This window comes from Styela clava, chromosome 4 (genome assembly GCF_964204865.1).
Source record: "Styela clava chromosome 4, kaStyClav1.hap1.2, whole genome shotgun sequence".
In the NCBI taxonomy this organism is placed as follows: Eukaryota; Metazoa; Chordata; class Ascidiacea; order Stolidobranchia; family Styelidae; genus Styela; species Styela clava.
The window spans coordinates 17013568-17029920 of NC_135253.1; the positions used below are offsets into that span (position 1 = coordinate 17013568).

Consider the following 16353-nt stretch of genomic DNA (forward strand, 5'->3'; position numbering starts at 1 on the left):
TTATACAGCGAATAATCAACTGTTATCTACGCCGTATGTTTGATTGGTCAATATTCGGCACTAATGGAGCCACTAGCGCGCGCACTTCAGGCGGTCGGAGTCAGTGTGCCGTCAGTAAAGAACCTCACATCCTCTCTTCAGAGCGTTATCGCTGAAGAACGCAATGACTCTGAAATCGCATTGAATATTTACAAAGAAGCTTGTGAAATAGCTGGCTTGAAAGAGTTGACAATACCCAGAGTAGTCGAAGTACAAGTTTATCGCGACAATGTCTGTGCTGATTCAGCATCCCAGTATTTTAAACGTTCCGTATATCTCCCATACGTCGACGGCTTGAGCTGCTCTATTCGGGAACGCTTATAAGTATAAGTTTATTTCGACTCCATAATCAGCAAAACAATAAAATGAATGCTAAAAATAAATAAATAAAAACTGATTATGAAATCAGGAGAGCGAACAAAACCTTAGATAAGGTTTAAAACGTACAGAATGTATATAAGATGGAAGGTTTTGCCAAGAAGATGTGGTACGTGTTCACTCACCTAAAATAATTGAAATATTTCACACACGCTCACACGCACCCACACACACAACCATATAGAAGTTATTAAGTAAAGGGAACATGAAAAATTACATACTGGTAGTTAATAAAAAATAAATAAATAAAAATTACTTGCCACACCATATTAATAAATTTATCACGATTGCCACTGCCAAATTGATCAATTTTATAAATGGGAGTGAACAGTAAAGATAAACTTTTATAAAAAAATATATTGTCAAGCTGATTATAGATGGAGTCAAATGCCAAAATGCCCAACCAAAGTTGCCAGAATTGGGTGCATGAAGAGGTGGGCTAGACCACTTCATTGCCCAGACTAGAGCCTATTATTGCCAAATTATAGTCCAGATTGCAATAAGTATTTAAATCTATCAGTAACTTTATAAGTATGAGTAATTATAATTAATTAAGGTAGAAAGACAGGGTATAGGAATATGTTGGTTGCTAAGGTTATAAGGTTTTTTTTTTTTCATTCTTAGATATTGACTTCTGCAAGGATAAAGGAATTAGCAATAAAGGAATTAGTATTGTTATTTCACAGGATCATTTCTTCATTTAATTATTGTGGCGTAATAGATGTCAATTCAAGTTTATCGTGGATGAGACATCAGCCTGCGAATTTTGTTGTTGTAGACACCATTTATATTCAATAAACTAGCCATTGTATTGATCATCACAGAAAGACCTGAAAAACAGAAAATAAATCTGCGAGTAGGATATAACGCTTCATTGACAACCCATCATTTTTTTCATTGCTATCAATTCTTCCACCGAACAAACCAGTTCACGTGGATGAGGTAGAGCGTCTGTATTTATTGGATAACTTCCAGAATGAAGTGAGACTGTGGAGAACTTCTTTAAGTTCCGACGTTAACGACGAATGTTTGGAGGGGCTTCTTCTGAGCGCTCGAGATTATCCAAGCGTGTACACCGCAATACAGATCGTTATGACGCTACCAGCAACCACCGTTGAGGCTGAGCGGTCTTTCTCCTGCATGAAACGGGTAAAGACATGGCTGCGCTCATCAATGACGTCCAATCGCCTTTCTGATTTGTGTGTGCTTCACTGTCACTGTGAAATGGTCACCGAGGAGAAAAATTAATCGAGTTGTGTCGAGCATAGTTAGCGGGAAGCGGAGGATGGACTTTTAATCGGGGCGATGTATTTTACTTATTCAAATTGCGTTGTTAATATTTGTTGTTTCAAATAAAAAATTGTTTATTAATGGATTTTGTATTCACAAAAATCCAGATGAGTAATTGAATCAGTTTGCTTGTTGACCAACTGTTGTTGTTTTGCGCTTGAAGAACGGGTGTTTTAAACCCAATATAATTTCTAAAATTTTCAAATTTGGCCCCCCCCAAAATTTTGGGCTGGCTACGCCACTGGTGCGCGGTAGGTTGTGGAACCTGTGGGTAAAAAATCCCGGGAGACGCAAGCCCGAAAATTTCGAGTCAGTAGATAAGATTTTCCGGTGTTATATATTGTACATGTTTGTATCTCAGTCTGCTTAATTTCATATATATAGTATGTCAATGATAATGTTTTAGATTAGACGTTCGCACGAAAATGGACTTGAAGCAGGTATCGACTGGCGTCCGCGTCACTCCGGGTACCAGGTATCGTGACCTCGCCGAGTGATCCCCGAAAGGTTTTTAGAAGTTCAAATATTTCCCTTGTCCAGTGCCGCAAATGCAATAGACTTTAATAATTCCATTTTATTCACGTACATGTTCGAATTTTTATAAACTAAAATTAGCGTCGGGTGAATGACAAAAAAAAAACGAAATGCTGGACATGAAAACATTTAAAACGACCGATTGTGGACCTTCCGAAGGGAACTCTGTCAAAACGCTGCGGATGGACAGATCATTAATCAGTCGCATCGATGATATTGATTTTTTTGCACCGGAAACATACATTTCAAGTCTGGTTATAACATCAAGAATGCCACGCTATTCCAATTGCATCCAACGTAAACGATCTACCTCGGTTATTTATAACGATTGTATCTAGTGTTGGGATGCACAGAGTTCGCGCGAACCCGTTCTTGTCATGCTGTGATATTCAGCGAAAACGTTCTTTATGAATTATGATATATATATATGTTTAATAGTTGTGTATTAAATTTTCATAAGGCGTGTCACATGAATGTTGCTTGCGTAAAAAATACGTAACTTTTCTGAGGGTAGCCTACGTATTTGTAGAGAGTTCGATACATAAGAGAACCCCCACTTCAAATTTTGAAAGCGATCACTGATTTTAACCCTACGTATAGCCTACAAATCATTATAATATAATAGAAAGTTGGTTTAACCAGAGACAATGTCATGTAACATTTTTGTTGAACATACCTCACAATGAGGAGATTTCACTCCATCATGTTCCGAATAAATTTAATTTTGATAGTGCTCATTTGAAACCTATAATTAAATAGAATAGAAGGGTACATTGCGCACGACGTTGGGTTTTTACTTATCGATATTGATCAGTAAGTAGGCCTATGTTGTTACTTATCGATCTTGTTACCTGTCGATCTTGATCGGTAAGTATGTTGATGGGTATTTGTCTGTTTGTCTGTTAGATGCACGCGATGTCTCACGAAAGCGAGGTTAAATCTGCTCCAAATTTTGCATGTGTATTCATCATATCTCGGACCAGAAGCCTATTGATTTTGGATGAATTATGTCGTATAATTAGCGAGTTATTAATTAATTAGTGATGGGACACGCGGTGTCACTATGGAATCATAAATCGAAACCGCAGTTTCGATCGATAAGTCTTCGGTCTCTGACCGATATTCTCGTTTCATCTTCATTGCGTATAAATATCGTTTTTGTTGGCAATTAAAGTAAAGTGATAACCTTGGTCACGCGAAATTTATGTTTTCATACTCAACTTAAAAACGAGAATATCGGTCGGAGACCGAAGACTTATTATATTTGGAGCAGATTCAACCTCGCCTTCTTGAGATATCGCGTTCATCTAACAAACATACAAACAGACATGCAGACAAATACCTATCAACATGTTATAATAAGATCGATAAGTTATACCTAAACGTGCAGATATTTGCCAAGATGCTACGAAAATTAATGTTAAGAATCGCATGTTCATGCCACTTTTTATTATTATTGTGCAGCATGGTATCGTATTATCAAGTTTTTGCTCAAGCAGCGTTTTCCAACCGGGGAAAAAGAATCAGCCTAGGTGGGAATTTTATTATCATCTGCGTGGAAATAGTGAAATATTTTTCTTAAGTTTTACTAATAGTAATATTATGGGTTAACTTAGCGGTATTTAATATTATTGAAATGGGTCAAAGTGTGTTATAGTCACTTTGGAATAGGTACGGTATGTATTTATGCGCCCATGTTGAGATAAACTATTCAAATTGCGCAAAAGTCAAAATGTGTGTGTGCCGGTAGCTGTAGTGTAGTCAAGTGCATACTGTACTGCAGTACCGGTACTGTACTGAGTATCACTGGCTACGGCTACGGGTTCATGTTGAGAGAAGACTAAAGAACTCTGAAATAGGCAAAGAGAAAAATATACGTACCTGTGTCCAAAAAAAAGCGTGGGAATGTGGTTTAGTGAGAAATAAGTACCGGTACCGGTATACTTGTTTTGGTACCGGTACGGTACCGGCATGTGTTTATGCGCGAACAATTACCGGTACCGGTACCGCACTGGTATGTAGCTCAGTAGCTGGGATGGGTTTATACTTTTAAGTTGCACAGAAATGTCAGCTATCTACGGTATGTCATGTCTGGGAGTTATGTCTGAATATGGATTACAGATTTATATTCATATAACATACGAATATGAACTGAATAATATATATTTATTTCTGTATATATTCTATTTTTTTGTATGGATTTTCTTATCTTGTCAAATATTTTTTGAACTTGATTTCTTGCAGTTTATTTGCCCTTCCATTTTCTGTGCACTGCAAATTGAAGCTGAATATACTAATGGGCTATATGCTACATTTCACTGATGTATATTACAGATTTACAGCATTAAGTATTTCAGTCCCTCGCAGTATTGTATATGGTATTCTCCAAAATCTATAAAAAATAATTTTCTTAACTAAAATTGTTGAAATAAACAGGTACACAAAACTTTAGAATTTTGTTTACAACATTTATTTTTACACAAAATAACAATACATTTTATACTTCTAGAATAAGTAACATAATACAACTGCAATTATGTCTTCAAATAGAACGAAGGTTTTGATAGCTATGGGAGCAGTTGGTGTTGGAGTTACTTTGGCTGCTGGTTATTTGTATTCAATACTACAACGTAAAAAACGCGATGAAGCGGATGAAGGAATTGGCGATGAGGATTCTATCATATCAGATTCTGATGAACCTCCTGTTGTTTTGCAAAACCTCACAACTCCTGTCACAATAGCTCCTAAAGAACAAAATGTGAATGAGTTTGAATTTCCGCCACATGATGTAGAAGATATTTCAGAAGAAGATGAAGAGGACGAATCTGATTCGCAGAAGAAAGTTTTGATTCTAGGACTTGATGGAGCGGGTAAAACAGCATTGATTGAAACATTAACAAAACATCAAAACAGAAACCCAAAAAAATATACACCAACAAATGGTTTTAATGTTGCACAATCTAAACATGGTGATTTTTACTTAAATCTGATGGAAGTTGGCGGTGGGGAAAGTTCTCGTCCATATTGGCCGAATTTTCTTCAAAAAACTGATTTATTGGTTTTTGTTGTTGATGGTAGTGATCAAAGTCGACTTACTGAAGCAAAAGATGCGCTCTTCGAAATATTAAAAAGTGAAGAACTGAGGGAGATTCCTTGTCTTTTGCTTGCAAATAAACAGGATTTAAATGCTGCAGTTTCTTGCGACGATGTAATATCAGCTGAAGATCTCGCAAGTATGAGCACTAATAGACATTTAAAATTCACTCTTCTAGACTGTGTTTGTATACCTGATAACGGAGAGACTGATTATGCTGAAACAATAAAAGAAGTGATAACAACTTTACTACAATGATAGATTTATAGTACTGATATATGAATTATTATTGTGTACTTTTATTTAAAAAAAAAATTAAGGGGTTTTCAGTATCGAGAGTTTCTCTCCAACCCAAGTTGACTTGACCTTTATTCGTTTATTCATCTTTCTTGCAGTTATCAGCTAACAATTCATCCTATTTGTTAGCATTAATGGGAGTATTCATATTTTGTCCTTGTGATTACGAAGTTCTCTAAAAACAATGCAATATATGTAAGAAAAATAATTTTTCTTATCAGCCTAGCCCCAGTTTTCTTTTAACATCCATTAAAATGTTTTCAATAGTGATTTATTGTTTATGTCAGGAAATGAGTTTCAATTTATGGATAATTTCGAAGGTGATAATTTAGATTTTTTAGATGACTCAGTTTGTGCTGCAACTGGATCATAGGAGCCAAGCACTGTTTTGTTAACTCTCAATTAACAAGTGCTGGTTTATTCGAGCATTACCAATGATTTCCTAGATTCATATGGCATGTATTTCAACTGACATAGAATAACTTTAGGCAGAAATGTAATATTGAGAATTTCACATTGCTAATCATACATTTTCACTGCCTCATCTAAGCCTTTTTGGATAAAAAGTTTTTCAATTTTTTTCTTGAGTAAAATTATTTGTTCTTTGGAGCATAGCAGTTATAAATGTGAATTTTTATTTTATTTTTTGCGATTACAGTTACATTGGTAAATTAATATTGGAGGAATACCATGTACTTGTCTTCATTGTTTCAAAGTTACTTTGATATTGTTATTTTTTTTATATTTTTTGGAGGTTTTTGAATTTGAAAATTATACACAGTAATCGGAGTCAGATATATATTTTCATTAGTTGTCGAATTTCAATAAGACATGACATAATATGTACCTATGTATTATTTTGAGCAGCACAAATAAATTTTGCAAGGTTATTTTTTGTTTTATAATTTCAGAAATGCAGTATAGTTACCAATGGATTTGATATGAAGGCCATTTTTTTTAAATACTATGCGAATAAGTTTTTAGAGAAAATATCTTGTGCACATGGGTTGATTAATAGATACTGACAAAGATTGACTATAATTCAGTGGTTCTCAAACTTTTTGAAAAATTTTGCATACCGGTCCCCTTGCAATTTTTCTGATGACTCTCGGTCCACTAAAGAAATGAAAGCAAATTGCAACGCAGTATATTAAGCATTCATCTATTGAATGACATTAAAACAGTTCAATAAGCTTGCTTGGCTTCCACTAGTTCTTCTACCTTGGGTTCTGTTTTGGATAACTCAACTCTCAAATCATGTCTCACGTCCATTCGGTTTCAACATTTTGTTTTAATAACGAGTACCGTAGAAAAAGCTGCCTCACTTTTGTAAGTTGTTGTAAATCGAATGGGCGTTTAAGGCCATCTTAGCGACATCGAGATAGGACGGTGGCACTGTGGTTTTTCTTTTCCTCCAGAACTTATTGTAGCAAAATCAAATTTCACATATGAATCCTTATATCTAAATTTATTTTTTATGGCAGGGGGGCATTTTTAAATTACCACGAAAAATTTACAATCAGATGCACACGCCTTCCATGAACAATACGCTCTGAATTGCGGTACTTCCCATGTTCACCAAAGTTTGTTACAGTTATAATGTCTTTTGTAAAGCGTGTCGTGCTTTGGAGAAATACTGTAAAAGCATGACATAAAAATTTTACTTCAAATCTAAGTGCTTCTGTGCCGAGGTTAAAGCTGCCTCGCGGTCCCCCCTGAAATCGCTTCTCGGACCCCTAGGCGACCGCGGACCCCAGTTTGAGAACCAATGCTATAGATAAACTTGCTGCAATTTAAGTCAATGCAATCAGGAAAACTCACTCAAAATAATTACTATATTCTTGCTTTTCAGTTATCGTGATTCATCATTAACATGTTGCTCTTTACAATGTAATAATATATCATTGGTGAATTAGTGAATTCTCACTGCTAATTTTTTTTTTCTGTAATTAACTTTTTTAGAAAATATCTAGATAGTTAGTTAAGTATTATTAGATTCTATTGCTTTTATTTAAATGGAAGGAGAGTCATCTGAAATGGGTGGAACTGCGTCAAAAGGATCAGTTCCAGAGTTGAAAATACTGGTATGGAATATACAAGGTTTACTCGATGAATTCCTAACTGAACGTTCAAAAGGAGTCGTTGGAATTGTTGAAGGAAACAAGCCTGCAGTGATAATGTTACAAGAAGTAATAGAATCAACTTATTCTTATTTTAATAAGGCTTTGAGTTCAAACTACATGGGATATTCCCCCTATGATTTAAGACAAGGATGCTCTCATTATTTCACTGCAATATTCATCAGAAAAAAACAAATAGGTTCTACATCAGCTACAGTTACTGTGTATCCTGATTCATTACTAGGAAGAGATTTGATGGTCGTAAACGACGATTATCATGGTTATAAAATGGCTTTTATAACATCTCATTTGGAAAGTATGCCCAAAAGAATGGCTGAAAGAAAGAAGCAGCTTGCTAGTCTATATCAGACTATGATATCACAACCGGATAATCAAACAGTAATTTATGGAGGAGACACAAATCTTGAGGATGAAGAATTCAACTCGGTAGTCAAGGATGGAAAGTTTGATCTCGATAAAGTAGCTGATGTATGGAATCTCCTGGGATCACCAGATAGTACTAAATATACCTGGAACACGGAATTGAATGACAACACTAATGAAGAAGGCCGCCACAGATTGGACAGGATATTTTTAAGACAATGTGGAAAGGAGACAACGCAGTTCTTTAAACCCACTAGCATGAAGTTTGTTGGTATGGAAAGATTGCCAAGTGGAAGATTCATATCTGATCACTGGGGTTTAATCGTGCAATTTGCACAATAACTATAGTCAGCATATTGCCCTACAATATATTATTTTAGAAGTACAAATTTTCTTTGATAATAAAATCAGTTATCTTCAACTGGAGGTCGCCTGAACCCTTTTGGGGTTCATGAGCTCTGCATGCATAAGATGAAAAAAAAACTACTAACAAATGTGGCTTAGCTTTCTTTAAACAATTATTGGACACAACTCTATAAAACCAGACAGCACTGCAAAGCAGGATCTTGCCCATATGAACAAACATGTTTATCTGCATCAAAAGACTATTCAGCATTTTATTGTATTTTCATAGGTTCATACCTTAAAAGTACGCTTCACACTGTTTGTACTTGAGTATATCATCTATGTACAGAGTTTCTGACATCACATCTTTTATCACCCTCCAAAGTCAAGGTCATTTCTGTGTGCAATTTTGATGAAAAAATATTGTTTCTAGTTGGACACATTACTTGTACATAACAGTATTGATTAATTTTATTTGAAGGGTTCTACAGCTTTTAAACAAATCCTTATCAAAATCCTTACTATTGCAATGGTTTGTAATTATAAAGTTATTAGGAAATTCCTACTATTTATATATACACCACAAAGCTTCAATATTTATAATAAATTAAAATTTGAACTATTTTACTATGTCCCAATATCATGCTTTTTAGACTATATTTCATTTTTCATATATATATCAGCATGTTTGTTTTTTAATTCAATTGCCGTAAACTATGCCATTGTAAATTTATTCAATGCAATATTTTGTTTTAAGTTCAACTTTAACATATTTGTTCTATTTAATTCACTTTTGTAATATCAATGCAGGTGAATTGCTATAGCACTACTGCTTAAAAACATGGATGAGGCAATTGAGCAATTCCTAAGCATAACCAATACTGATTCAAGGGATATGGCTGAATATTATCTCAATGTCAGCAATGGAGATTTACAAATGGCATTGGGAATGGTTTATGAAGATGGTGGAGCTTCCAGCTCTAAGACAGAAGTCAAAAAATCTGATAATGATTGTGTTATTGTTGATGACTTAAAACCAAATATAACAGTTTTAGAGTGGAATATACAAGGTTTACTTGATGACTATTTACAAGAAAGAACAGTGGCGGTCGTGAATACTATTCGACAGTATTCTCCAACTGTGGTAATGCTACAAGAAGTTATATTAGAGACATATCTATATATGAAAAGTGCATTAAAATCGACATATACTGGATTCTCGCCTTCAGAAATTAGTAGTCAATGTGGCCAATATTTTACATGTATTTTCATAAATAAAAGTCTCTTCAAATCATGCACAGCAAAAGTTGTTTCATTCTCTGGATCAAGACAAGGAAGAGATATATTGATAGTTGAAGGTAAATGTCACAACCTTGATGTAGCAGTGTTGACGTCTCATCTGGAAAGTACTAAAACTGGCGAGCAAGAAAGAAAAAGACAGCTTGGTATATTGTATTCCACAATGATGCAATTTCCTTCTGTAAGCACTGTTATTTTTGGTGGTGACACCAATCTCAGAGATGCTGAGTTTACCTCTGTTGTTCACTCTGGTAAATTTGATGCTACATTGGTGAAAGATATATGGGAGATTCTTGGTTCTCCTCAAGATGTAAGATATTCATGGGATTTGCAAAATAATGACAATCAAGTTAAAGATGGAAAAGCAAGACTTCGATTTGCGAGAATGTATACTAGAGTTGAGACAAGCAAGCAACATTTCAAACCAACGGAGATGCGATTTGTTGGAATGAAGAGACTTTCATGTGGCATGTTTCCATCAGATCATTGGGGTATTTTGACCACATTTGCTGTATGAATATACCTTTACCTTGAGGTCCATGCCATCAGCAACTATGACTTTCAGTTTTTCTGATTGATGTGTATCAGTTTCCAGGGTTTCACATTCCATGACACATTCCCAATCATGATCTTTCGCCAATATGTTTACATTTTCTTTGGGTGTACTGCAATTAACTACGGTAGTTGAAATCGAAGTCAACATTCTTTATTTGGAAAATTGCATTTTGTCTTACTTTGGGATCATTATCAATATCAACCATTGATTGAGCCATCAGGTGTTGTCAGGTCGGTTTTAGTATGTCATTATTTGAAAGCTTAAATTTAGGAACCTATATTGGATAGCTTAAAAACAGTGAATATGCTTTTGTGGAATGAGATCATAAGAACTGTACTTGTTTATTATTCTAGTTATTAAGACATAGTTTTTTACATCTGTCTTGTAATGATTCACCTCAGTTCATTACATGGATTTCATCCATGTTGAGGTTTTCACAATGTGTACCTTTGAGTCCTCACTTTCTAATAAACTACATTGTTGTCACCAAGGTTGTACTTACTGGCAGTATGTTCATTCTACTCTGGTTTAGTTAAATTGATTTTATGCATCTACAGCAATGGTCCTTAAACTTTTTAAGCCACGCCCCCTTTTTAGAAATTTTCAAGTCTTGCGCCTCATCTCAAAAATAACTAGCTAACAATAAGCTACAAATAACAGATAGTAAGGCAAAAGTATGTTTTAATCAAAAAATAATGATGTTATAATGTAATAATAATGTTTTGTAACATCTTATTTTTCATTATGAATTCCTGGCAAGTTCGTTACATAATGTTTACCATTCTGCCAATGCAGATTTTTTTCATAGTTTCTTTTACTATATGCCTAAAATGTCTTGAATTACATTTCGTTTTGTAACATCTTATTTTTCGTTATGAGTTCCTGGTAAGTTCATTTAATTTTGTTTAACATTCTGCCAAAGCAGATTTGTTTTATAGTTTTTTGTACTATATGCCTAAAATGTCTTGAATTACATTTCGTTTTGTAACATCCTATTTTCGAGTTCCTGTCAAGTTCCTATCATTTTGTTTACCATTCTGCCAAGCATATTTGTTTTAGAGTTTCTTGTACTATATGCCTAAAATGTCTTAAATCACATTTCGTTTTGTAACATCTTATTTTTCGAATTCCTGCCAAGTTCATTTAATTTTGTTTACCATTCTGCCAATGCAGATTTGTTTTATAGTTTCTTGTACTATATGACTAAAATGTCTTGAAAACGCTTGAAAAAACAATCATGGATGACAGTGTGGAAGTCTTCTGGGATCATGACTCCCCTACACCTGCTGCATGGAGATTGTTACAAGGTTTGGGAATTTAACATACCGGTACTTTATTAATACCTATATATTCATAAATTGTAATTTAAGTTAGTATACAGAAGGAATTTTTACAGAGACTCTATATATAAGTGTATGAATGTTAAATACAATTCTCTTTAATAGTTTTAGGGGTACTCCCATAGTGTGTGTACCAGGTTAGGGTTATTTAGGCCATAATTTAATCCAATTTTAGTTTTATTACAAGTTTGGGGACTGTCTGTGTTAGCCAAGTGACTATACCCCCTGCCCATAGGTTTCAATCCATTTGCAAAACTTGATGTAAGATGTAAAGTAGGCGAACAAAATTAGTTACCTCCATTTTGGTACACATACTTTTGGAGCGCTGTTTTATTAATATATCTATGTTTGAATGGTTGTTATGATATGTTTGTCTGCCTAGGTTTATTTGGCAATGGTAGCCTAGAGTGTTGTACCTAAGCCCTTTAAAAGTATCTTCTAAAAAGTTACTGCTTGCCTGGAGTCTTGTGTATAACGCCATTATATAATAAACTTCAGAGAATAATAATCGTTCATAAAATGACTACTTTTTTATGTAAAGCGAATTTCAATATATTTTATTTTTAACTTACCGGTACATGGTTTTGATATTTATATTAAAAATAGAAATTGGCAAATAAGTATTACAATATAATCTTGAGAAAACAAGGGCAATTTTAAAAGGCATAAAATTTAATATTTTCATATTTCAATTTCTATCTATGTTTTAGGTCCAAGTCACAATGATGAAGATGTTCATTGCAGCCCCCAATTACCAAGGACAAAGGTTTGTGCTTTACTTTTTGTATAACATCTTCAACTTATCCCGCCCCCACCATTAATAATAACTTCTTGTAGAGATTAACCCCAAGACCTAGAGTGTCAACAGATAACTACACAAGGTATGAAGAATCAAGAAAAGAAGTTGATCAGATCATAAATGCACTGAGGCGAGCGTCAAGAGATTGTAAGTGATTTCATGAAATTTAGTGAATCTATGATAGAAGACAATTTTGTGTTGTTGCAGCCTATCATGACATAAGTAATTTTTCCTCAATCAATCCCATAGCCAATATTAGTCATTGTGGATTTAATTTGTCATGATGAGAGGATGGAAAGCTGTCTGCAAGTCCTCTGAAACATGATGTATGTCATATTTCAGTCTGACCATACCTGTCTGATGTGTTGGAAGAGCCGAACAGTTGGTGCCATAAAAGCTGATGATGCAGTGAATCTATATGTGATACCATGGATTCTAGTATTTTTTACATGCATGATTATTTCACACAAGATTCTTGGATAATCAGCAGTTGTTTTTGTGTCAGTGGTCTGATCCAGTGTGCTTCGTTTACAAATACATAGGTGGCATACATAATCAAGTTTGTGCATACTTGGAATATTTTATGAATTAAAATATTATTGTGCTGTTTAGATGAAACAGCAACATCAAATGTTGGAAAAAGATTAATCATTCCTGAGTTACCGGAAGAGGAAGAAAGTGAAGATGAACGACAATTTGATACTGTGCCTTTTCAAGGTAATCATATCACTTTCCTAGTGGTGGTGGAGCAGTTCCTACAATTTATTACCAAATGTATGCTGGTTAGTACAAGGTTCTCATTGTACTTGAATATTTTCAATACTTTTTTATTCCAGTAAAAAAGCCTCTTATCAATACATCAATGGATCTATTATTTGATATGTCAGGAAATGGAGAAGAACTAGCTTCTACTGCCAAAAGCACCAATAAAGGTAATATTAGGCTTTGTAAATAACAATGTTACTAAGTAATAATAATCACACTGTCAAGTATGTATTGTCTATATTAATACGGTTCACCGATCTTTGAGTGTTACATTTATGTATTGTACATTGCAGCTACACTACCTCCACGAAAATCACCCTATTCTCCCAGTGCTGATGCATGGACAGATGATGATTTATTTGCAGACGATTCATTGATGTTGGAAGTTGATAATGCATCTATTCCTACAGTAAGTTTATTTTGCATCAATCCGTTAAATTTCAAATTATGCGTGTACCTTCATACCTTGCAAAGTAATGAGTCTGTACCTACTCTGTGTAAAGTATTTGGTTTTCTGCCAGAATCATTGATAATGATATCGGAGCTGGAGTCAGACGTGGAATTTCATACTTTTAATGGGAACACCGAAGTCAAAATTTGTGATAAGAAAAAGCTGACTGAACATAACAAACAATTAAAAAAGGGTTACAATCGCACATACAAGTTTTTGTTATCATAGTCTAAAGCTTGAGTCAAATGGAAAAGTTTTTGTTTGCCCGAGAGTCGATTATCAAATGGTTTGGTGAAAACTTTCTTCGACACCAAGGCCCTTTGACACATTGTTGCACCTAAATTATAATTTTTTGTTAAAAATCTTTCACCATTAACTACTTCAAAAACTGATTAAATTGACATTGAACTTTAGAAATCAATGAAGATGACTCCAGGAAGGCATTCAACTGCTCAAAAATCAAGCACTCCCGTTATTACAGCAAAATCAGGTCACAGAATGCTTCAGAATGACGTTCAAACTAGTTCCACTAGCAATGCAAAAGGATTCTTAGACTTTTTTATGGATGAAGGCAGGCCAGCGAAGCCAAGTCCACAAAAGGAAAAAAAAGTGTTATCGCAGAAAAATAACTATAAGTTTGTTCCAAAAAGTAATTCTTCTGATACACGGAAAAGTGTACTACGGAACAGTACATCCTCACAGAATGTGTCATCTAGTACAAATTCCAAACCAGTGTTATCTAATGGAAAATTACATAACGTGCACAGTATGACTGTAGTAACTAAAGCAACTTCGACAACTAATAGTGCTTCAACAATGCATACTTCAAAATCTCTGTCATCAAATAATTTTAATTTAAAACAGACATCTAACAAACCGGCAATTCAGTCAGTAGGAACTGTTGCAAATGGGGCACATAATTCAAGTATTCCTCCAGAGGTGCTAGAAGAACTAATCATGGAAGACAGTTGGACAGAAGATGAAAACCAAGAAATCAGTAAAAACTCAAATTCAACAAGTGTATTAAAACACAAGCCTATAAGTGCAACAGCGCAAAACCTCCCTAATACATCTGGACATAGAAATAACTCGTATAAATTTACGAGATCGGAGAAAGTCGATTTAAATAAAAAGTCACTACCTCAAAGTAGGCCTACAACAAGTTATCATAGTGTTACTGTAAAAAATAATTCTGGAAATAGGAGAAAATCGGTTGCGTGTAAGAAGGATGTGTCAAGTGATGGGTTCTCGTCTGAAGATGACGATATGTTGTTGGAAGCAGTTGCAATAACAGAATCTCAACAATCTTCTTCTTCGAAAGGTATTTGGGATTATGCATTTGGTTATGGTAAATATGTCGAATTGAGTTTTAACTAAGAATTTGTCATTTGATAGTCCAGTCACTGTAATGCAGGTGAAGCGTTGAGGAAAGCCTTGGAACCTGTTGAATTTGGCTAGTTCCTAAAGAGCAACGATGGCTCAAATAAATATACTGAATAAAACTATGTAATGAAATCTATAGCTACTTTTGGTTTTCGGACTTTATGGATTGGTGTCAAAGCCTCTTATCTCGTCAGGAACCTTTTTTTTTTGGTATCTCGCGTACTGAATAATTTGTGGCAATTGCTTTGATATTCACTTTTATTATTTTGCAGGCTCATCTCAAGGTATCAACTCATCCAATAAAAGTGGTTCTACATCATTGCCTGCACAAAGTACGAAACAGTCTAACAAAGCTGCCCTTACCTCCTCTCAACCGAAATGTAGTGCTTTGGAAATAGAACGAAAAAAGAAGTTAGCCAAGGAAAGGAGAATGCAGAGATTGAAACAAAATCAATTCAAAAAATAGTCTTTTGTGTTTACCTACGGTACATTAGTTTGTATGATCACTGTGCAATGCCCAATATTTATTTTATGCCAATATCATTATACACATTACATTCTTGATTTGAAGTTTTCATTTCTACAGCTTCAAGACTTTTCATAAGTCTATTTCTATAAGTTTAGTCACAGGAAGGGGTGATCGAATGTGAGTGATACAATAGTATGCAAAAAATATGGCTCGGTATTGATGGTGTCATCTTAATAAGGGAAAACTGAAATCTAATAGCCCCAAATATCTGAATTTATCAGCATTGAATAATTTGTTCCACAGGTAAGAATATTTATTGATAATGCTGGTCAGTGCGGTCATGGTTAGTGCCAAAACGGGTTTGCAATCAGTCAGTCCGGAGACGCAGCTGTATAAAACAGTCACAAAACAAAGCCCGATTTTTTGAAGATGGCAAAATTCAACAATGAAAGAGTTGGTATTTACACACATTAAAGTGCTGCGTTTTAAGATGAAGGTAGATAATATTTAACTCACCAGCAGACTATGGTCTGGTACATGAGGAGAGTTTTGTGTTTAGATGAAGGTAGTGCTGGTGATTCATACCTAGGTGTCCTATCACTGGTACTCCTTTTTTACCAGTGATTAATTACCTGGCAAATGTGATTGATTTATATTGTTGAAAAATACTACAAGACCCTCTTGAACAACCCACACAACACGCAAATATAACTGCTCTGTGACGCATGATCAGAGTTTAAAAGCCCTACAAGTTTACAAGCTTCAATTGGTCTGTGCCGAGGGAAGGTATATGTTACCGCAAGAAGATAA

The 16353-nt window shown here is 34.7% G+C and overlaps 5 protein-coding genes across 5 annotated transcripts; all 5 read left to right on the forward strand.

Annotated features, from left to right (window-relative positions):
• Positions 1-15: 15 nt before the first annotated feature.
• Positions 16-1941, forward strand: LOC144422121 (uncharacterized; the record flags this gene model as incomplete). Its single annotated transcript, XM_078111947.1, has 2 exons — positions 16-355; positions 1283-1941. Coding segments are annotated over 2 exons (723 nt in total), but the record flags the coding sequence as incomplete, so codon positions are not given.
• Positions 1942-4736: 2795 nt separating this feature from the next.
• LOC120327224 (ADP-ribosylation factor-like protein 3) lies at positions 4737-7598 on the forward strand. The gene has a single exon (XM_039393684.2). The coding sequence runs from the start codon at positions 4778-4780 to the stop codon at positions 5591-5593; it is 816 nt and encodes a 271-aa protein (XP_039249618.2). The 5' UTR covers positions 4737-4777; the 3' UTR covers positions 5594-7598.
• LOC120327229 (tyrosyl-DNA phosphodiesterase 2-like) lies at positions 7596-9271 on the forward strand. The gene has a single exon (XM_039393688.2). It carries the CDS (start codon positions 7648-7650, stop codon positions 8476-8478), a length of 831 nt encoding a protein of 276 aa, XP_039249622.2. The 5' UTR covers positions 7596-7647; the 3' UTR covers positions 8479-9271.
• LOC120327214 (tyrosyl-DNA phosphodiesterase 2-like) lies at positions 9179-10949 on the forward strand. Its single transcript, XM_039393669.2, has one exon. The coding sequence runs from the start codon at positions 9323-9325 to the stop codon at positions 10295-10297; it is 975 nt and encodes a 324-aa protein (XP_039249603.2). The 5' UTR covers positions 9179-9322; the 3' UTR covers positions 10298-10949.
• A 346-nt stretch (positions 10950-11295) lies between these two features.
• On the forward strand, positions 11296-15651 carry LOC120327190 (uncharacterized). Its single transcript, XM_039393634.2, has 8 exons — positions 11296-11643; positions 12387-12442; positions 12514-12622; positions 13088-13192; positions 13312-13407; positions 13534-13649; positions 14106-15012; positions 15347-15651. Exons 1-8 carry the CDS (start codon positions 11574-11576, stop codon positions 15538-15540), a joined length of 1653 nt encoding a protein of 550 aa, XP_039249568.2. The 5' UTR covers positions 11296-11573; the 3' UTR covers positions 15541-15651.
• Positions 15652-16353: the final 702 nt, after the last annotated feature.